Source organism: Amaranthus tricolor, chromosome 17 (assembly GCF_026212465.1).
Source record: "Amaranthus tricolor cultivar Red isolate AtriRed21 chromosome 17, ASM2621246v1, whole genome shotgun sequence".
In the NCBI taxonomy this organism is placed as follows: domain Eukaryota; kingdom Viridiplantae; phylum Streptophyta; class Magnoliopsida; order Caryophyllales; family Amaranthaceae; genus Amaranthus; species Amaranthus tricolor.
The window spans coordinates 17,572,752-17,594,576 of NC_080063.1; the positions used below are offsets into that span (position 1 = coordinate 17,572,752).

The window sequence follows — 21,825 nt, forward strand, 5'->3', positions numbered from 1 at the left end:
CCCATTTTGTTGAGGAGTGCCGACACATGATTTTTGAAACAATATTCCAATCGCCAAAAATTAATCTTTCAAGCAATTAAATTCAGTTCCATGATCACTACGAACAATTTTTAATTTGTGGCCAAATTGTCTGTCAATCATAGCAATAAAAGACATGAATATACGAAAAACCTCCTTTTTATCAATTAATAAATAAACCCAAACGGCACGAGAAAAATCATCTACGATAGTCAAAAAATAACGAGCACCACAAGAAGAGAGTTTGTCATATGGACCCCATAAATCACAATGTACTAACTCGAAAATCCGAGTTGTTTTATTTTCACTCAAAGGAAAACTACTCCTAGGTTGCTTAGCACGATAACAAGCTTCACAATCTTTAGGTAAACTACATGGTGTATTATTAAAAAAAGGAAGCCACTTTACAACTTTCTCGGAAGGATGCCCCAATCTACTATGCCACAACTCCAAGGAAGACGAGTTATTCACTAAAACAGCCGAAACAACTTGCACCATTGTATCCTCACGCAAGAAATAAAGTCCATCCCGTCGATCACCCGTGCCAATCACTTCCCTCGTGTGTAGGTCCTGTATAGTACATTGAGATGAATTAGTTATGACACAACAATTTAAATCATCACTCAATTGTGAAACCGAAATTAAATTACAATACAATTTGGGAACAAAAAGAACATTAGTGAGGGTGATGTTATTTGTGAGCTTGGCATCACCCTCCTTAACTGCTACAATATTTTTGCCATCCGGGAGACCAACAGGAAATGGTGGCACTTCCTTGATATTGGTTAAACATGATAAATTTCCCGTGACGTGATGAGAGCATCCCGTATCAATAATCCACTCACCATTCAACCGATTTGAAGGAAGTGGGGGTGTACCAAAGGCTTGAACCAAGGACTGCCACTGTTCGGCAGTGAACCCCAAAAGTGGCTGTGTGTCGGTCCCATAGGTGGTGTGGGTTGAGCATTTGAGGTCGTAGCATTAGCCTTCACAACACCACGACCGCGACCTGCAGTAGTAGGAGCATGTTTCGCTTTCGATGTACCCTTCGAATCTACACCAAGAGAGCCGTACTTCTCCACATACCAGTCCGGAACCCCGTGAAGTTCAAAACATGAGGAGGTATCATGGCCCCTTTGGTGACAATAGGTGCACGTTAACGCGGCCTTTTCTGCTCGACTAAGTCGTGGCTTAGCCCTATTTTCCATGCGAACAGCAAAACCCGCAACTTCCGGCTTCTCATCCCTCACTTGTGATATGCCTCGAACACGTTCCTTTTGGGAAATTTGTTGATAGGCTCTGTTTAAGGAAGGCAGGGGGTCGTGTGATAGTAAATTAGATCGTAAAGAAGTGTAATAATCGGAATAAAGGCCTAACAGAAATTGTTGTAATCTGTCATTCTCTCGCCTTGTTTCATGTTGCTTCCCAACTCCACAAGTGCATAGACCACACTTACAGCTAATCAAAGGTTTATATTTGGCAAGATCATCCCACAAGACTTTCAATTTACCAAAATAAGTTGCAACTGACATGGTCTTTGTTTGCTCACACCTATTGATCTCTGTCTTTAGTTGTTGTATACGCGGTCCATTGATCACACAAAATCTCTCTTTTAAATCATCCCATAAATTCTTTGCATTGTCATAATGCGAAAGCAAAGATTTCACTTCCGGATCAATTGTATTCATGAGCCACGAAACAAGCATACAATGTATCGTGACCCAATCATCCTTAGTAGCAGGAGATATGACATCGGTGATGGTTCCATCAATGAAACCATACTTGCGACGAGATGAAAGAGCCACATAAATCGCATGAGACTAATCGTCAAAATTATCAAGCTTTAGTCGTACAGCCGTGATGAATTCTCCGGGTTTATCTTGTGGTCCTAGATAAAAAGGGGAGTTTGGTTCAATTTTAAGTGGTGGTGGTGGTGGTTCACCGCCGCCTGTCATATTTCGGGGGTTAAAAAAACGCTCCGATACCATAAAAAGCTGTATTGGGGAAGGAAGCTTAATTGTCTATCTTTTCATTCAATATGCATAACTATATATTTACAAGATAATAGGCAAGGGAATCAATCAAGATAATTGGCTACCTAATTTAGATAAAGCCATATATAGCAAATATATCCCAAAATATATTCATCCCATATTTATCTTATTAATATAACTTTTAATCTATAATTAGAAAGCTACTTTGAATAGCTTTTTTATGAACTTTTAGATGAATTATTTCAAAAAATATCCTACAACCAACAAATATTTTTTATATAACATCTTAATAGCTAATTTATACAGTTAAATAATTCTATTAGCTAGTCAAACAAGCAAATAAAAATAGTTAATAAGTTGAAATTAATTGCCAAATATCTCATACAAAGTGAGATAATGGATAATAAAAAAAATCATGCTACTCTTGTATGAGATTGTTTTACGATGAGCCAGATTCACACAAGAAACTTAATTACATCCAAAGTGACTCGTTTGAACAAATAAAGTGGATGTTTTTAAATACGAAAGCTAATAGTTTACTCAATTCAATTGAGCCATTTAACTCAATTTAAAACTATGTTGCAATAAGACTGTCTTGGAGTAAAACAAATGTGGAAAATTTGAAAAAAATAAGAGCATTAAACAACTTTATTCTAAAAATTAAGCTCCGTGAAAATTTTATTCCCAAAATAAGCGTCCGTACTTCCAAACCTAGGCTTGGTGTAAGTCGTTGTTACTAACAGCGAAAATCAAAAAAAAAAAAAGAAAAAATAAAAGTCTAAGCCGCTATTACTAACAGCGACTTAAGGAGTTGACCAGTCAACTACTTAATCTCGTAGGTTGGAATGAGGAAGTAACTGAAATAATGAAGAAGACTTAAGTCGCTGTTACTAACAGCGAATTAAAAAAAATTCTTTTTTTTTTTAATTCGCTGTTAGTAACAGCGACTTATACCAAGCCTAAGTTTGGATGTACGGACGCTTATTTTGAAAATAAAATTTTTACAAAGCTTATTTTTAAAATAAAGTTGTTAAATAATCTTATTTTTTTCGCATTTTCACAAATGTGACTGATATAAAAAGCCGTTGGGTCACGACCACCTACCATTCTTATATTTATTTAGACTTTCAGTTCGCAGTCCATCTACAAACGGAAATTCAAAACAGGAAAAAAACATTCCTTTAAAATAATGAATCAAACAAGCAAAAACAAATTCCTACAATTAGAAATGTAACGAACAAAAATAACGCACTTGCAGTCATTTTCTTTCCCATTTGATCAATGAACGAGCATTTTCTTTCCTCGCATTCTCATGAGTCGGCGATCATTCCTTACTCTTGATTCCCGCTCTATTTTTATTATTAATCCATACATTCAATTGAATTCAATAAATTTTGTTGATTGTTCGAGGATTTAATCTCGTAGCTATGGCGGCGGCTAATGCACCAATCGTAATGCGTGAAATTCTCACGGTTTGTCTTTCCCTCGATTCTTTCAGATTTCTGCTTAAATTTCATTTAATTTGTAGTTTTTGCGAAGTTTGGATTAAATGATGAAGAAAATGAAAATAAACTTTTGATAGATCTGTGTTAATTTTGATGGTGTGATCATAGGATTCGTTAAATTTCATTTGATAAGGTGTTTGTCAGGGATTAGTGATTTGATTGAATGATGTCGTAATGTGTGATTATTTCAGTTGCCAAGCATTGGAATAAATCCACAATTCATCACATTTAATAATGTGACGATGGAATCAGAGAAGTATATATGTGTACGAGAAACATCACCGCAGAATAGTGTTGTTATTGTTGATATGAACATGCCGATGCAACCGTTACGAAGGCCAATTATGGCGGATTCTGCTCTCATGAATCCAAATACTCGAATTCTCTCCTTGAAAGGTAGGAGAGATATCTTTTTAACTCATAATAATTGAATCATACAGAATTCAAACATGAAAAGAGATAGATGTAGAAATAGGTTGATGCATTGTAGACAATTAATACCATATCACCATATTTCAAGGTTTTCGAGATTATCATGACCAAAATATAGTTGTAGAGAACCATAAAACTATCCGTACTAACTGCAAAATTCATTTCGTGACCGTTAAAGAAATTGTATTTTGGCACTATGGACTGATGAGTGTGATCACTATTCACTAGCATCAAAGTCTTGAGTTATAATTTATTCTTATCTAGAATGTATATTCCTGATATATTAAATAGGTTCTTGTCAAGTAGTATCAGTGATGGGACTCATACTTTGAGCTTGTTTGGTGGAATTGATATAGGCGCGATCATTTATTGGACTATAATTTGGTTACTTGATTTTCGAAACAATTTCAAATACATGTGTATTGTGGACTTGAAGTTCTCCCGGCTTGAATGTGTCTGCTTAGGCTAATTAAATATTATTGTGTTGTGGGGTATATTTGAAGTTATTGATGTGTCTAAAATATTTGTGGAGGTATACTTGTGTCTATACTTGAAAGAGAATGGTTCGGACCCAACAATGGTAGAATCATGAGTAGAAGTTGAGTGAAAAAACAGAGCATAAACAAGAGACAATCAAACAAGTAACAACAATGTGTTTATGAGGTATCAATGGATACCTCCCCCTCAAATAAAGTATCTTATCATTAATATAATCACAATTACACTAATGACTCAACTTACAATAGTTAAAAGCTCACTCTTAACCCATAAAGGTTTCACCTGTAATGGTGAAACACCACAAATGGCACTAAATACAAAAAGAACATTCTAATGGCCAATGCCCTAGCTTCCCTAATGTATTTGCCTCTCCTCTTGCTTCTAGTGATGTTTTAAGGCTCCCTTACATAGCCTAGCACATATTAGAAGCCCTAGGACCAATGGCTTAAAGCCCAAAACATTTTTGTAACAAAAACAGAAACCCGTCAGTTTTGGGGCCTGATGCTCGCTCGACCGAGCGCCCCTTGCTCGACCAGTCGAGCCCACTTACTGAAGCTTCTGACGTTCCCCTGATGAACTGCTCGATCGAGCTGTCTTTCTCGACCGGGTCGAGAGGCTGTCTTCAGTGCTGTTATGGCTTGGCTCGAGCTGCAGTCTTGGTCGGGCACTCTTTCCCTCGACCCTTGCCTTGATCAAGCCTCTTCATGCCTTGCCCAATGCACTTCATTTGCACCATGCAATTGTCCTTCGTTGTACCATCATCACGGCACTCCGAAGACCTTCCACATGAGGGTGATTTGGTGCTTGCTCTAACAATACTTATAGTTATAGCCTAGCTAGCTCTTAGAATTCTTTCTCTTCTCATTTTTGGTTGTGTTTTCTGTATGCTAAATGTTCCTTGACGCTATATTGTAATAATATGAATATGCTTTATTAGTTTTAATTTATCCTTTCTCACTCAAGTTACACTTTTGAGCATTGATATTTTTAATCACACGTTGATAAATAAATGAGTAATATGATATTTATTGATACATAGCGAACACTATCTCTGTGGTTATCTTTATTCATAAGCTTTGATAAAAAGTATGAAGTGTAAGGAATTCTTGGGAGTGAAGATTGAAGCAATACCATGGGTTGGAGGATGAATATGTGATTTTTGCATGTGCGGACTTGAATGTTCAGACGAAAGAAGTCAAAAAGTTGTAAGCTTGGTCTTCACTAGTGCTATGTTGAACATATTGCACCGAACTATAGGAGTGTGTTATAAAGGCATAGGAAAGTAGTTTTTTCATGAGCATCATGTGGTGTGTTGAATTGTTGATATATCTATTTGAATTGAGACGCAATAAGCAGGGACTAGTTTTGAAATATTTGGGATTAGTTCTGAAAGTATTTTTGAAAATTTAGATGTGGTCATGTGAGAACTATGTGAGCAAGATTTCAAAACATTTATTAGCTTTTATTTGTATTGTTTGTTATAACCAGCTGTTAATGATTAATGCAATGTTTAATTCATATCTTTGTCTTAAATTGCCAAATAACTTGATTTAGCTCATATAGAGAATTTATGATCCTCATCTTGTTTCCAAAAGTTCATATAACTCATATGTCTTGGATACGTAGATCCGTGTTTTTTTTCTTGCATATTGTGCTCTTCAATGAAGATGGACATTTCTTTATGATGTTTTGTGGTTTTTTGTGTAGCTAAACTTCCAGGTACCACACAAGATCATTTACAAATTTTTAATATTGAATCAAAGACAAAGGTGACATCACACCAGATGCCTGAGCAGGTACATTTTAGCCCATGATGGACTTATTCTTGAAACAGCTTTTATTATGGGTTGTAGTGCATCTTCCCTCCCGATTTTATCCATTGTTCTTTGGACCAATGCTCTTTGTTTTTCGTGTAGATTGTCTTCTGGAAGTGGATTTCTCCAAATATGCTTGGACTCGTGACACAGACATCAGTATATCACTGGTCAATTGATGGTGGGATGTAGCTTGCCGAACCCCTTATCTTGTAACTATATGGTGTATTTTGACATTCATGACCATTGCATTGCAGGGCATTCTCAACCCGTAAAAGTTTTTGAAAGGACTGCTAATTTGGCAAACAACCAAATAATCAACTATATTTGTGACCCTTCTGAAAAGTGGTTGGTCTTGATTGGTATTGCTCCTGGTTCACCTGAGGTACAAAAATTCCTATTCTAGTTATTGTTGCCTAAAGATTTGTGAGCTGCAATCGCAGTGCTGCCTTAGGCTGGCATTATTAGCTGAACCATCTCATGAGGCAACATTATCAATTAGAAAATGCTTGATAGCCTCTTTCTTGCTGCAAAATTCACAATATGACGTTTTATAAAACGTTGTATGTGATTAATTCATCTATATAACATCTGTACGCCAGTCTAGTAATTGTTTTTCTTGAAGCATGTTACCTCAATTCATTCATCTAGATGCGTCCTTGCATTATTATAAACATCTGTGTTGTTCTCTTTCTCTCTTTTCCTTTGAGCACTAAATATTTTGCACTTGATACATAGTAAAGTTAGTTCATGCAGTGGATTTCTTATGTATCCTACTTGAGAAGTAGCTGTTCACAATGATGGAATCTACCACATCCAAAGCCTTAATCCCAACGTATAAGGTCAGTCATATAAACCAAAACAAATTAACGTGAGAGATCACCGGTAACAAAATTTATACTATGTTCACCAGATCTAATACTAATCTACAGTTAAGGAGATCAATTCAAATGTTCGTTTACATATATTCTTCTCTTCAATTTAATCACAGTAATTATGAGCTATTAAATTTTGGCTCCATGGAATATGGACGTTCACATAAGTCTAGAACAATATTAGACTCTAATATTTTTGCATGAGTACTCTACTTTTGATGAGTTTTGAGTATATGTACAAATATTCTTCTTCTTTGGAGGAAATAAATTTTAACTACGCACCAATTTTGTTTCATCAAAATAAAACTATGGTGATTTTTGGATTGAGTTGTAATTAGCACCAGAAAGTTTTTTCCAGGTGAAGATTTAGGTCTCAAGGTACAATCCTTTAGGTGTATGGTTTCTGCTTCTCTTGCTTTGGTTTCTTTGGATACCTGTACAATCTTAATGCCATTTGTTAAGAATTAGTTTTAATTTTTGATACATACTGTTCACTGCTATGCTTCTCTTCTTCTTGTAGTTTTGCTCAGTGCAGGACACCAGTTGACTGAGCAAATATGACGTCTAATAAACTAAGTTTGATATTTAAGCTAACATCTTTTAATTTTTTTATTAAAAAAATATTTAAGAACTTTAAATTTTGCTTGCTTTGCTCTACTCTACTGCTCACTGATATAATGCTGTTGCTTTGTTTTAGAGGCCTCAACTTGTTAAAGGAAGTATGCAGCTCTATTCTGTTGATCAGCAGCGCAGTCAAGCTCTTGAAGCTCATGCCGCATCATTTGCCTCTTATAAAGTGTGATTTTCCTTCATCTTTGGTCACTTGTTATATTTCTGGTGTTCAGGATTCCATAATACTTTAATATGCTTTGTAGGTCCCTGGAAGTGAAAAGCCTTCTACTCTTATTATGTTTGCCACTAAGTCCATGAATGCTGGCCAGGTTACTTCCAAGCTGCACATCATAGAGCTTGGTGCTCAGCCAGGTCTTACACTTGATCTTTTTGTTCTTGTCATCCACTTTTTTCTTCATGTGCACTTGTATGTGTTTTGATTTAGATTTCTTTGACTCAAGTATCACTTTGTGCCAAGCTCTATTATTTATTCCATTTAATATTGCTAACAAAATTGCATTGCTCCCTTCGAAATGGACAATCATAAATTATTGCTTAAATATCGTTTTAGTTGATGTCATCCTTCTTTGTCTGAAATAATTTTGAATCAATTATTTACTAGTGCTGTGTTTCTGGTGTTCTGATCAGTGTACTTTATTGACAGGAAAAGCAAGTTTTACAAAGAAACAAGCTGATCTATTCTTCCCTCCAGATTTTGCTGATGATTTTCCAGTTGCGATGCAGGTGATACTCAAGAGTCAAGAGGGCCTACTTTTTGTTTAAGCGCATTACGTACCTGTTGCCTTGTTACCTACTGTTTCTGGAATTCCTTATGATGACTTTGCATCAATTTTTTTTCACAGATCTCCCAAAGATATGGTTTGATTTATGTTATTACCAAGCTTGGCCTATTATTTGTGTATGACCTTGAGTCTGCAAGTGCTGTTTATCGGAATCGAATCAGTCCGGATCCCATTTTTTTGACATCAGAGGCTGCATCTGCTGGCGGCTTCTATGCCATCAACAGAAGGGGGCAAGTTCTTCTTGCCACTGTTAATGAAGCTACTATTGTTCCTTTTGTCAGTGGCCAAGTATGGTTTTGGAAACTTTTGTTTCAACATTTGAATGAAATATTAACTAATACATATTAAAATATTGTTGATGTTTCTGGCTTGCTGCAGTTAAACAATTTGGAGCTTGCTGTTAATCTTGCCAAAAGGGGCAATCTCCCTGGTGCAGAAAATCTGGTATGTTGTCCACTGGATTTTGCTATATTCGAAGACACTTTTTGATTATTAACTTTTATGTTTTTGGACACTGAATTCAATTTGTCCAAAACAGTATCGTGGTACAATTGCATGAATCAAATAGTTGGCTCGCGTTGTTTGTAGATTCTGAAAATACTTCATTGGTTAGGGCTGAAAGCAAGCCAACCCATGGAAAAAAAAAAGTATTAATATATGTATTTTTTTTTCAGAAAATATGGAAATTTACTGAAAATCATTGGAAGTTGATTACTATTGGCATCTTCTTCCTCCAAAAATTCCTCTTGAAGAATATTTTGTTATGTTTTTTTTAGATCTCTTTCTGGGTGAACAAGGATATGATAAAAATTAGATCTTCAAAACCATAGCTTTACATAAAAATGAAGGGAATAGGTGGATTGTTACAGACGACATTAGTTGATTTGTTCGGTTCACACAGCTAAACCCGTCTTTTGGATCTAAGGCTTGGACATTATTAGTTGTTGCTGATAAGATCTAAGGACTAAGCATTGCATAATCACTCACTAGACTCTAGATTGTTATTTTCTTAAAGAACGACTAATTTTCATGTACCTTAAGACAGTTCATTGCTCTATGGTCTACTTTTTTCCAGATTATAGAAAAATTGTAAGCTCTATATTGTAAACTGGTGGATATGCAGGTCTGAGGGAACTATAATTGCCAAAAGTTCATGACTAACTCCTTAATTTGCTACCTTGTTTATCTTCACCCTCGAAAGTACAAATTACATATGACCATGACAGGAGGGAAATATAATTTTGTATATAAACATCAGTGTGACTTTCAAAATTAGTGTTTCCACAAGTACTCTTATAATTGCTAGCAATTCCACAAATGATTACTCTTACTCAATCGATCACGCTCTGGTAGCCAGTGTACTGCACTCCAAAAGGCCGGAATTTGAAATCACCTCATTTCCTTGTTTCCTTTCATATGATAAACTCTTTCTAATGGAAATTGACAACATCTAATGCAAAACCCTTCCTAGTCTGATTTTGTACTTCATGTCATAGGATTTGAGCTTAAGTAGAACTTCTGAAAAATATGTTAGAATATTTGGAAGTAGTCTTTGACCTTGTCCATGCTGTTCTATGATATTTAGCATTGAATGTTTAAATTAACTTTTAATTATGCTTTTTGTCACTTTCCTTGTTTCCCATTGGAATGTTGGGTGTTGGGTGTTGCGTGTAGGAGAAAAGGGTATGTGTCATCTATTGCTGAGTTGCTACCTTGTATTTGTTTCAGTTTGTTCAGCGCTTCCAAGAGTTATTCGCTCAAACAAAGTACAAGGAAGCTGCTGCACTTGCTGCTGAATCTCCACAAGGCATATTGCGTACTCCTGACACTGTCGCAAAATTTCAGGTTAGAGAGTAAATGCAAGTTAGCATATTTTCATTTTATAATGATGCGTCATAATGTGCAATTTGATTTCTGTTATTTGTGTGTTTTGTCAATTGGGTACTTCGTATTAGCACCATATTACTGGCATCTCTACCTATATTTGTAATTGGTATTATTTCACCTCTCCCCTTGGTGCAAAAAGAAGGCCGAATTTTGAAGGTTTCTAAATCTTCCAAACCAATACCACCTGCATTTTAAAGGTGTCAAAAAATCTCTCATTCTAAGCTGGTTCAAAAGGGTTATGTCATAAAGTTTGCCAATTTTGGCGGTACTACAACCACCTCACTTTTGTCACCACATCACTGTGACAGTTATGGCACTTGCAGCTGAAACTGCATTTTTTCCAGTGCACCCCCTACCTTCCCTCCGCTTTCCTTTAAATTTGATGATTTAGATGCTGTTAACAGTAAAGATCTTTGCACCATGCATTTATTCCATCTCTGTTCAATGTTTCAAACTCCTTCCACGGGAACCATAACAATTTCTTCATACTCAACTGTGCATTCATTGAGCATATCACCTTCTTATAAACAAAACTTGTAGAGAACAGAATACCACTAGGCATCCTTATCAATTGGTAGATCTTTAATTATCTTTTGAATTTTAGCTTTCTGCTTATACCAGTTATATAAGTTTCAAATTTTTAATATATGAGGATGAATGATAAGTGCATTGCATTTCAGGATTTTGTACAACTGAGTTACTGCCTATAATGGAGAGCTTTGCTATACTCACTTTTCTTTTCTGATGCACAATATCCCCTTGAGATGTTATCACTGATTGGATCTATTGCTGCAATGGATGACTCCAATTATTGTATTATTTTGCCAACTTTCAGTGGTTTATCATTGCAGAGTGTTCCTGTTCAATCAGGGCAAACCCCGCCTCTCTTACAATACTTTGGGACACTTCTGACTAGAGGAAAACTTAATGCATTTGAATCTCTAGAACTATCCCGCCTCGTTGTGAATCAAAACAAGAAAAATCTTCTGGAGAATTGGTTGGCAGAAGACAAATTGGAGTGCACTGAGGAACTTGGAGATCTAGTTAAGGTGTACTTGCTATTATCATTTTGGTTTTCTAGTGCTCTATAATGGTTTTATTTCTTGTAATTGTTCAGTGTTATCTGATGTTATGGGCCTGACGGCTACTTTTTAATGTTGCAGACTGTTGACACTGACCTTGCTTTGAAGATATATATCAAAGCTAGAGCAACTCCTAAGGTTGTTGCTGCCTTTGCCGAGCGTCGGGAATTTGACAAAATTCTCATTTACTCGAAGCAGGTAAGAGAGATTCTTCAATTTGTGGAATAGATCCTTTATTTTGTGGTCATAATGTTTTTTGTCTTGAACCTTATTTTTCCTAAGCTCGAGGTACCCTATTTTTGTTCTGGAATTACTCTCTTTCATGTGCTAGAACTTTATAACTCTCCTATTGATGTAGGTCGGCTATGCACCAGATTACTTGTTCCTTATCCAAACTATTCTTCGACAAGATCCTCAGGTGTGTATTTATTTTCTTCAACATACCCTTTCTCGCTTGAATAGATTTTTTGTAATATGTTGTAATATGTTGTAGTTGTGCCTATTTATCCATCCTACATTACAGGGTGCCGTCAATTTTGCACTGATGATGTCCCAAATGGAGGGAGGGTGTGCCGTTGATTATGACACTATAACAGATCTTTTTCTTCAGGTGTTGATTTGTTTTCTGTGTGTTTCTTGCTACTAATCATTATATTTCCATGTGAAACCATTTTAAACATGGGCCGGGGAGTTGTATAATTATCATCTTCTCGCCATCTCGCTTAAAAGAAAATTAATTTTGTGTGGTTGCTGTATTCTTTTCTCAAATACCAATGTTTGAACCTTTCTCTCCCCTTTTGTTACTCAGAGAAACTTAATTCGGGAAGCAACAGCATTTCTACTGGATGTTTTAAAATCAAATTCGCCTGAACATGGTTTTCTGCAAACAAAGGTATAGCCATCAGTTATGTTGACAGAATAGTTGAAATATATTTCTAATAATATTCAATGCTTAAGCATTTGACACGATTATTTATGCAGGTTTTGGAAATCAATCTTGTTACCTTTCCCAATGTGGCTGATGCTATTTTAGCAAACGGAATGTTCAGTCACTATGATCGTTCTAGAGTTGCTCAGCTTTGCGAGAAAGCTGGTCTTTACATACAAGCACTTCGGGTGAATGACGTTCAGAATTTGTTTTCGTGGCCCTTTTAACCTTGACTGAGGTTCCTTATGTTCTTATAATGTTTATTTGCAGCACTACACTGATTTACCTGACATCAAACGTGTTATTGTGAATACCCATGCGATAGAACCACAGGTCCTTAACATAGACTTTAAAAGTTTTTGCTTTACTAAATGTGATTGGCTTGTTGCTGATATTAGATGACAATGTGCAGGCACTTGTTGATTTCTTTGGGACACTTTCCTGTGAGTGGGCACTAGAGTGCATGAAGGACCTTTTACTTGTCAATCTCAGGGGCAACCTTCAGATTATTGTCCAGGTGCATTCTCTAGTGCTTTTTGGACTTCCAAGTTCCAATGAAAGAAGAATATAATGAAAATTTGTGCTCATTGTTATGGCTATTATTTCTGTGTGTCTGCTTGTGGACGTTTGTATGATGCAAGTTTCTTATGCTTATTGAGTACATCGCCCTATCATGATGGGCTGTATTTGGTAGTGAAATGAGTCTTTAGGACTCTAACAAGTGAAGAACAAGAAGGAAAACAAAAGAAAAACAGAGCAGAGGCAATAAAACACACCACAAGATGATTAATAAGGTATCTTAGATACCTCCCCCTCAAACAAAGTTTAATATCATAAATGATTCAACAATACATCAATGAAGTAAATCCTCATACACTTGAGAACAACCTCTCACCTTTAATGGAGATCATCCTTAATCTAATACAAAGAAGAAACTGTCTTGGCTTTTTACACTAGTTGCTTTCTATGTGTTGGCCTCTCTCAATGATTTCTAATGCTGATTTAGGCCTCCTTATATAGCCTACAAAACATTAGTGTGCTCGGAGCCTCAGACGAGCACTGTGGTCTGGTCATTCACTAGAAGCTTCGTGTGTTGTGCCTCGTTCAAGGCACCTCCCTTCCTTCTTATTTCTTCGTTCAAAGCATGAACCAAGGCTCTCCTTGTGCACCTTCTGCCTTGTTCAAGGCACTCCTCTTGCACATCCTTGATCATCTCATGGAGTGATCCAAACCTCAACCTTCCATACTTCCTTGTACACTCAACATCCTTCTTCAAAGCGCAAGACAAGGCATGGGCTATGTGATAATCGAAGTCATATCCTCCGCTAGGAGATTTGGGACTTGGCACAACAGGCAGGTCAATGCATGTTAACTTATTCGCCAATTTCTCAAAATTATATTGATATTTCTTGGCAAGGACCATCTTGTTAGCTTCATTTTGAGTTTTGACCAATACATCATAGGAAATAATACAATTTAACTAGTAACTAGAAATCAACAACTATGTCACTCAACATGGCAAATTATTGCAGCATTCTGATGACAAGATTGGAGTAAAGTAAATAAAATCAGCATCATTGACTTTTTGTAAGAGGATGGAGTAAAGTGCTCTTTGTTCTCCATGGTGTATTATTATAATTTGCCGGGAAAAGAGCATGTTTTGAGCACAAAGGAGTGTTAATTATCATTACTTCTGTTAGAAAGCTAACATAATATTGTCATATTGCTAATTCTTTGAATTTTTGTGTTTATGTTTGCAGACTGCTAAGGAGTATAGTGACCAACTGGGTGTAGATACATGCATTAAACTCTTCGAGCAATTTAAATCATATGAAGGGCTGTATTTTTTCCTTGGGTCATATTTGAGCTCCAGGTATTATAGTTAAAGACAGTTGTTCATACTTTTCATGAGTGTTCTAATATTGTATTTGTCACAATTCTGATATCCTATGCAGTGATGATCCTGATATTCACTTTAAATACATTGAAGCAGCTGCTAAAACTGGGCAGCTTAAAGAAGTGGAACGAGTTACTAGAGAGTCCAACTTTTATGATGCTGAAAAAACAAAAAACTTCCTGATGGAAGCCAAGCTTCCCGATGCACGTCCGCTGATTAATGTTTGTGATCGTTTTGGTTTTGTTCCTGACCTCACACACTACCTTTATGTAAATAACATGCTTCGTTATATTGAAGGGTATGTTCAGAAGGTATGTCATCCACTTAGAAGGTCTATTCTCTGTTGGTGCAGTTGAAGTTGAGATGCTTGAATTTTGCTTCTGCAGTATACAATTTCTGTTGACAGGTCTCATCTCAATTTGTTAGGTTAATCCGGGAAATGCACCGATAGTTGTTGGGCAACTACTTGATGATGAATGTCCTGAAGATTTTATCAAGGGTCTAATACTTTCTGTTCGCTCTCTCCTTCCAGTCGAGCCACTTGTGGAGGAATGTGAGAAGAGGTGCTGATATGGTGTCGTATGATCTTAGAATTTTCGTACTGTTTCTTTTATTTGCTTTGTGATTATTCTTTTTACTTTTCAGAAATCGACTTCGTTTGCTCACCCAATTTCTCGAGCATCTTGTTAGTGAAGGAAGCCAAGATGTGCATGTGCACAATGCTCTGGGTAAAATTATCATTGAGAGTAACAATAATCCTGAGCATTTTCTCATGACCAACCCATACTATGATTCACGTGTTGTGGGTAAATATTGTGAGAAGCGTGACCCGACCCTTGCTGTTGTTGCTTATAGGCGAGGGCAATGTGATGACGAGCTTATCAACGTCACAAATAAGAATTCTTTGTTCAAGCTGCAAGCAAGGTTAGTGACTTGATTTTATCTTAACCTTCTCATGGTTGTGAGTTAATTTATTGAAAGTGCTTATTGGTTCATTTTTGTGTTCCAGATATGTTGTTGAAAGAATGGATAGTGATCTATGGGAAAAGGTCCTCAATCCTGAAAATGAGTATAGAAGGCTGATCATTGATCAAGTTGTGTCCACTGCTTTGCCCGAAAGCAAGAGTCCTGAACAAGTTTCTGCTGCTGTTAAGGCTTTTATGACAGCTGATCTTCCTCATGAGTTGATTGAGCTTCTTGAAAAGATTGTCCTTCAGAACTCTGCTTTCAGTGGAAATTCAAATCTGCAGAACCTCTTGATTTTGACAGCCATCAAGGCAGATTCATCCAGAGTTATGGATTATGTCAACAGGTTGGATAACTTTGATGGACCCGCAGTTGGAGAAATAGCTGTTGAGGCCAAGCTTTACGAAGAAGCATTTGCAATCTTCAAGAAATTCAATCTTAATGTGCAGGCGGTTAATGTGCTATTGGATAACATTCAAAGCATTGACAGGGCTGTGGAATTTGCATTCCGAGTTGAAGAGGATACTGTTTGGAGCCAAGTTGCAAAGGCTCAGTTGAGGGCTGGGTTGGTCAGTGATGCAATCGAGTCATTTATACGCGCTGAGGATGCCACACAATTTTTGGATGTGATTCGTGCTGCTGGAGATGCAGACGTCTACCATGATTTGGTTAAGTATCTTCTTATGGTTAGACAACAAATCAAGGAGCCTAGGGTGGATGGTGAACTCATATATGCCTATGCCAAGATTGATAGGTTGAGTGAGATTGAAGAATTCATACTCATGCCAAACATTGCCAACCTCCAGAGTGTTGGTGATCGCTTGTTTGATGAAGCTTTATATGAAGCTGCAAAGATAATTTATGCATTTATTTCCAATTGGGCAAAGTTAGCTGTTACCTTGGTGAGGCTAAAACAATTCCAAAGTGCTGTTGATGCAGCACGAAAAGCTAATAGCGCAAAGACTTGGAAGGAAGTTTGCTTTGCATGCGTTGATGCTGAAGAATTCAGATTAGCTCAAATTTGTGGTCTTAACATCATTTTACAGGTACCTTTCTGTGATTTCTTTACTCCTGAGTACTGTGTTCCAAATCAAATTCTATACTAAGTTTACGCTCAGGTTACTAAAGTTTTTCTGGTTCTGCTGAGGTAATATAAAATCTTACACATGTAAATTTCTATAGTGATGTCTTTTGGGAGCAACTTAAATCATGTGTTTTGAGGTTGAGGAATTACTTCCATCACCTGTTCTTATACATTGTTGTACCTGTATAACAAATTATATATGGCTTGGTACATGTCTGAACTCTAAACTGCAATGTTACACAATTATAGAACATCTCAAGCTTTCTGTAAGCTATGTCCATATGCCTCAACATTGATACTTGGTGATTGTTGTAGCAATATTTTTAAAATTTGTAGTAGTATTGTTAGCATCTTATTTGTGTTACAAATTTTAGGTTGATGACATGGAGGAGGTCAGCCAGTATTATCAGAATAGAGGCTGTTTCAAAGAGATAATTTCATTGATGGAAAGCGGTCTTGGATTGGAACGTGCACACATGGGAATTTTTACTGAGCTGGGAGTACTTTATGCTAGATATCGCTCTGAGAAGCTTATGGAGCACATTAAGCTATTCTCTACCCGACTGAATATTCTTAAACTAATCAGAGCCTGCGATGAACAGCAGCACTGGAAAGAGCTTACATATCTTTATATTCAGTATGATGAATTTGATAATGCTTCTGTTACTGTAATGAATCACTCTCCTGAGGCCTGGGATCACATGCAGTTCAAGGATATTCTGGTTAAAGTTGCCAATGTTGAGCTATACTATAAAGCTGTGCACTTCTACCTACAAAAGCATCCTGATCTTATTAATGACATGCTTAATGTCCTGGCACTTCGTCTAGACCATACACGTGTTGTTGACATAATGAGAAAGGTCGATTACTTTTTTTCCCCTTTGGTTATAAATGAATTGCCTTTAATGCTTCAGAGTACTGCTATCTGAACTAGTATTGGCATATGTTTATCTTTTTGTTGCTGCTACTTGTCAGAGAAATCTTTTCAATACGTATCTCTTGTTTCACAGGCAGGTAATATCCATCTTGTGAAGCCATACATGATAGCAGTTCAGAGCAACAATGTCTATGCTGTAAATGAGGCCCTGAATGAAATATATGTTGAGGATGAAGACTATGAAAGATTGCGAGAGTCAATTGATTTACATGATAACTTTGATCACATAGGGCTTGCACAAAAGGTCAGCATCTAGTTCCAACTTCATATTTATAGTGGCTGCAGGTTTTATAATATTATGCACTGAACAATTCTATGGTACTTGCATTGTTTTGTTGATGACAGATTGAGAAACATGAGCTTCTGGAGATGAGACGCGTTGCTGCTTATATCTATAAGAAGGCAGGTCGATGGAAGCAGTCTATTGCACTGTCAAAGAAAGATAAACATTATAGAGATGCAATGGAAACATGTTCGCAATCTGGTGGGCGGGAGCTGGCTGAAGAATTATTAGTTTATTTCATACAGGAGGTCTTTTTTTTTTCTCAGCTTTTTGTTAAAGATCTATTTTCTTTGCATGAGCTAATTTGCAAGATTCTCCATGGGGTTTTGTTTTGACTTTTGACATTACATCATAGCTAAAGTTTATGTTTAGGAAGTGATGTTGTGGGGCTAATGATGGAACAAGTGGGAAAGCATTCATTCAAGACAAGAATTTTTGTGGTATCTTAACTTTTAAGGTCAACATTTTCCTCTAATTTAGGGGTAATATCTCAATCTCGACTGTGATCGATCCATTGTTTTCGTTCTTATAGATCCATATTTCATGAATAAGACTGATATCAGCATCAAGTGGTTGGACGTAAATTTGTTTACATCTGAACAATATTTCTCTATCTCTGAAAATTGCACCCCTTTTCTCAGTTGTAGTTTTAGTTTGTAGTGTGAGAATAAAAAAAACACAAGTTGCAAGAAATGAGTGGATGAGATGGATGGAGAGGATAAATTCGTGGATGAGATTAAAGAAACGAAGTGAGACCATTGCCATAAAAGGAGATGATGAAAAGTAAGTGACAAATTTAAACTGAAATAGGTACAACCGTGCAACTTCATAGAGACAGGGAGTATTAGATTGCAGTAAGTAATGTTTTAGTAATAGACCACAGCAGTTGTATTTTAGAGGGGGCTTGTTTATGTCATCTTTTATACGCATTGGTTAGCGCCACCTTTTCCGGAGATAACTTCTGTTTTGTTGCTTTTGCAGGGAAAGAAGGAGTGTTTCGCTGCTTGCCTTTTCGTGTGTTACGATGTAATACGATCAGATGTTGCCCTTGAGCTGGCCTGGATTAACAACATGATTGACTTTGCCCTCCCATACTTATTACAGGTAACTGCTTTGCCCTTTCATGGTTGGAGTTTTTTCTATATAATTATTCGATCATCTCCTTGTCAGTTTCTAGTAGCTTGGATAGTAGTAGTTATTTTAAAAACTCATTTGCATTTTGTATTGCAGTTTATTCGTGAGTACACGGGGAAGATTGATGAACTTATCAAGGATAAAATCGAGGCTCAGAAGGAAACAAAAGCGAAGGAGCAGGAAGAGAAGGATGTTATCGCACAACAGGTTCATTCTTATGTTATTTCGTTTTCTCATGCATAATAGTACGTGGATACTAATGTACCATTTCATGACAGAATATGTACGCTCAGTTGCTGCCTCTTGCTTTGCCCGCTCCTTCAATGCCGGGTTCTATGCCTCCACCACCACCTGGAATGGGAGGTTATGGACCACCACTCCCCATGGGAGGAATGGGAGGTATGGGTATGCCTCCTATGCCGCCTTTTGGTATGCCAACAATGGGAGGCTACTAACTTTTGTACTCCCGAAAACTTGTACGTTCTGATCCGTGCTTGCAACATCAGGCTGTTGAGCTTCAGCTTAAAATTTTGCAGTGCTTCTAATCGTTCAAAATCATAGCTTTGACAACTTCTAATAATCAATTTAATTTTAGGTCAATAAGATAATAATGTTATCTTTTCATTTTTTCATTTAATTATATCGAGTATTATCATTTTTGTATCACTCCATTCATTTTTTTGACCAAAAACTTATTCTTTGTATTGTTGTTGCTGCTGGCAAGAAAAACTAATAAAAGTCCCTTTAGAGTTGCAAAATGATTTTAGAAGTCCATTTTATATTTTGCGATGGTTTCTCAGTTCAATGCAATTGATTGTGGAGTAGTTTAGATTAAATTTTGAGCTAGTTTTGTGAAAGACAATTATTCGGTGAGATGACTTCAAACAAAGAGCTTATATTCTCATAATATGTATGAGATGAACTATTTTATCCATGTATAAGGCACATCTCTTGGTGAAACTGTCTCATACAACAATATGTGTTTCTGGTATGAATTGTGAATCGCACAAGAGTTAGTTATCAACTTTAATTAATTTTTTCTAAAATATGGTTAGAAAATAATTAAAATTTATAGTATAAAGGATTATTTTCTCCTGAAAGCAATCGATTAGTTTACCTAACATGAATAAATTTAAATACTCACACTCAAACTCTGCACTCAAACCAACTAACTTTTCCTCAAGCTAATTTAGGACCATCATAGACATCTTCTCTGCCGACAATATGGACTAAGGTTTTCATGTGAAGCTAATAACTCTATGACCAATAATAATAACTTTGGCCTTAGATTAAATAGTCATAATCTAGGGAATTTAAGCACCAAAGAGCTTGAGGGTTAGATTATAAGTCAATGACTCGATGTCATCTCTTAATTCTATTAGTTTTAGTCTTGGACCTTCCAATATGTGCCAAATTTCAATCATTTTTTGGTAGATGCGTTTCAGCAATGGATCTAGAACAAAATTAAATAATATCGATAATATTTAAGAACATTGTGGTTAATTATGAACTCGGGTCAATACTGTCACATAATAAGGATTCTACCAACTTATCTTGCAAATATTAACATCTAATAGGTACATGGTTTTATACGTAACTTAAATGATGTCAGCGACAACATTGAGGAATACGCCCTTGCTGAGTCCCATAAAACGTGCCAGATATTTCGTTCTCAACGAGCTTTTACATGGATAACTTAAATAGCTAACTATATGGGAATATGGAACACATGCAGTACACAATAATTTCGTTCTCCCCTAATGTACTAATGATCTTTTTATTTACTTGATTTCGAATAATGGCGATGATCTTATCTATGAAGACAAAGAAAACCCTTCTCAAATTATATTCAATAGAGTCTAACTTTAAGTTTAACATCTTGATTTTAAGACTCAAGCTCTACATAGCTTATTTCTAATAGATTTTTATTTGATATTCTACTACATGTCCTACATTGAATCATTTATGTACCACTAAAAATAATAGTGTCTTTGATTTGATTTCATGTGAAAATTTTCATAGTTTTGTAGTTGGACATACATTAGAGTAGGTTTTAGGTATTTTCCTTTTCATGCACATCAATGATTGATAAAACAAAAAACCTTTAAGGAAAAATTCCAATTGGGGTGACTTATTTCATATTGTCCTTGGGCCATTGATAATGTTTTATTAGATACTTCTATTAGAATGCCTTGCCTGGTTTGTAAAACTAATTGCAATGATCCATCTTTATCTATCTTGCTTGTCAATAATGTGTATGTTAGGCCCCTTTTAACTACTAAGAAAATGTCTTCACATCAACATTAGAAAAACCTCTTTTAACGTCTCATTGAAATCCCATTACTCATATGCCCATTAATATTATTGTGATGTGGTAGACCACTAGTTGATCAAACTAGAGCAAAAGGAAATCGCTTTCTATAACATAGAATTCACATTGCAAAATCTAGAGTTCATTGTTTTCAAGTTTAATAATGAAATAATAATAATAATACATTATATATTAAGTAACATAAATTAGGCTAAGTGAAAAAGAGCTCTCAATTTACTATTTGATGTAAAATATGACTGGACTCTAGAAAATTTGGACAAAATTTAAACTAAATGAAAAAAATTCAAAAATTTTTTTTGATAAAAGTATTTGTTTGTGTTAGGGTGAATGATTTTCTAAAGACCAATTTTTGAAACTAGATCCCACAAATAGATTTGGTGATATCTTAGGAGATTGGTTATGTAACCCTAGATATTGTACCATATATTCATACTAATAATTTACAAGCTATCATAATGTTCCAATTTTATAGAAAGATAATGTTTACATAATGTTATATCTAATAGTAAAATAACATTCACTGTACTCATATTATGAACTCAATAATATGATAGATATAAATTCATACAAAAGAATGCAAATAAAATAAAGAAAAAAAATACAAACATACAAATATTTTTCACCAAATTGAATTCATTAGAATTAATTAAATATATCTTATAATTCAAAGTTACTATAAGCTAATTTGAAATGACTCAATATTGTGATGATATATATTGGTATCTATTCTTGGACCCAACTGAA

At 35.8% G+C, this 21,825-nt stretch overlaps 1 protein-coding gene across 4 annotated transcripts; it reads left to right on the forward strand.

The window, feature by feature from the left end:
* Positions 1 to 3,170: 3,170 nt before the first annotated feature.
* On the forward strand, positions 3,171 to 20,062 carry LOC130803510 (clathrin heavy chain 1-like). 4 transcript variants are annotated; one of them, XM_057667630.1, is made up of 30 exons: positions 3,171 to 3,484; positions 3,709 to 3,913; positions 6,155 to 6,243; positions 6,364 to 6,442; positions 6,519 to 6,646; positions 7,834 to 7,932; positions 8,012 to 8,120; positions 8,413 to 8,492; positions 8,612 to 8,839; positions 8,930 to 8,995; positions 10,280 to 10,396; positions 11,290 to 11,487; positions 11,602 to 11,718; positions 11,879 to 11,938; positions 12,044 to 12,130; positions 12,329 to 12,412; positions 12,502 to 12,636; positions 12,719 to 12,781; positions 12,861 to 12,965; positions 14,209 to 14,321; positions 14,404 to 14,656; positions 14,772 to 14,908; positions 14,991 to 15,269; positions 15,355 to 16,357; positions 16,770 to 17,255; positions 17,406 to 17,576; positions 17,678 to 17,863; positions 18,597 to 18,719; positions 18,846 to 18,956; positions 19,028 to 20,061. In XM_057667630.1, the coding sequence occupies exons 1-30, from the start codon at positions 3,440 to 3,442 to the stop codon at positions 19,202 to 19,204; spliced, it is 5,133 nt and encodes a 1,710-aa protein (XP_057523613.1). In that variant the 5' UTR covers positions 3,171 to 3,439; the 3' UTR covers positions 19,205 to 20,061. The 4 variants fall into 4 exon arrangements, with proteins under 4 accessions (XP_057523613.1, XP_057523614.1, XP_057523617.1 ...); XM_057667631.1 differs by lacking the exon at positions 3,709 to 3,913 and having other exon boundaries at positions 3,177 to 3,484; XM_057667634.1 differs by lacking the exons at positions 17,678 to 17,863; positions 18,597 to 18,719; positions 18,846 to 18,956; positions 19,028 to 20,061 and having other exon boundaries at positions 3,177 to 3,484; positions 17,410 to 17,549.
* The last annotated feature ends 1,763 nt before the right edge of the window (positions 20,063 to 21,825 follow it).

Coding starts and splice junctions, on each gene's coding strand:
- LOC130803510 (XM_057667630.1), top strand. CDS start 3,440: ATGGCGGCGGCTAATGCACCAATCGTAATGCGTGAAATTCTCACG. Junction 8,493..8,611: donor ATTTTCCAGTTGCGATGCAG/GTGATACTCAAG, acceptor TTTTTTTCACAG/ATCTCCCAAAGATATGGTTT. Junction 15,270..15,354: donor TTGTTCAAGCTGCAAGCAAG/GTTAGTGACTTG, acceptor TTTGTGTTCCAG/ATATGTTGTTGAAAGAATGG.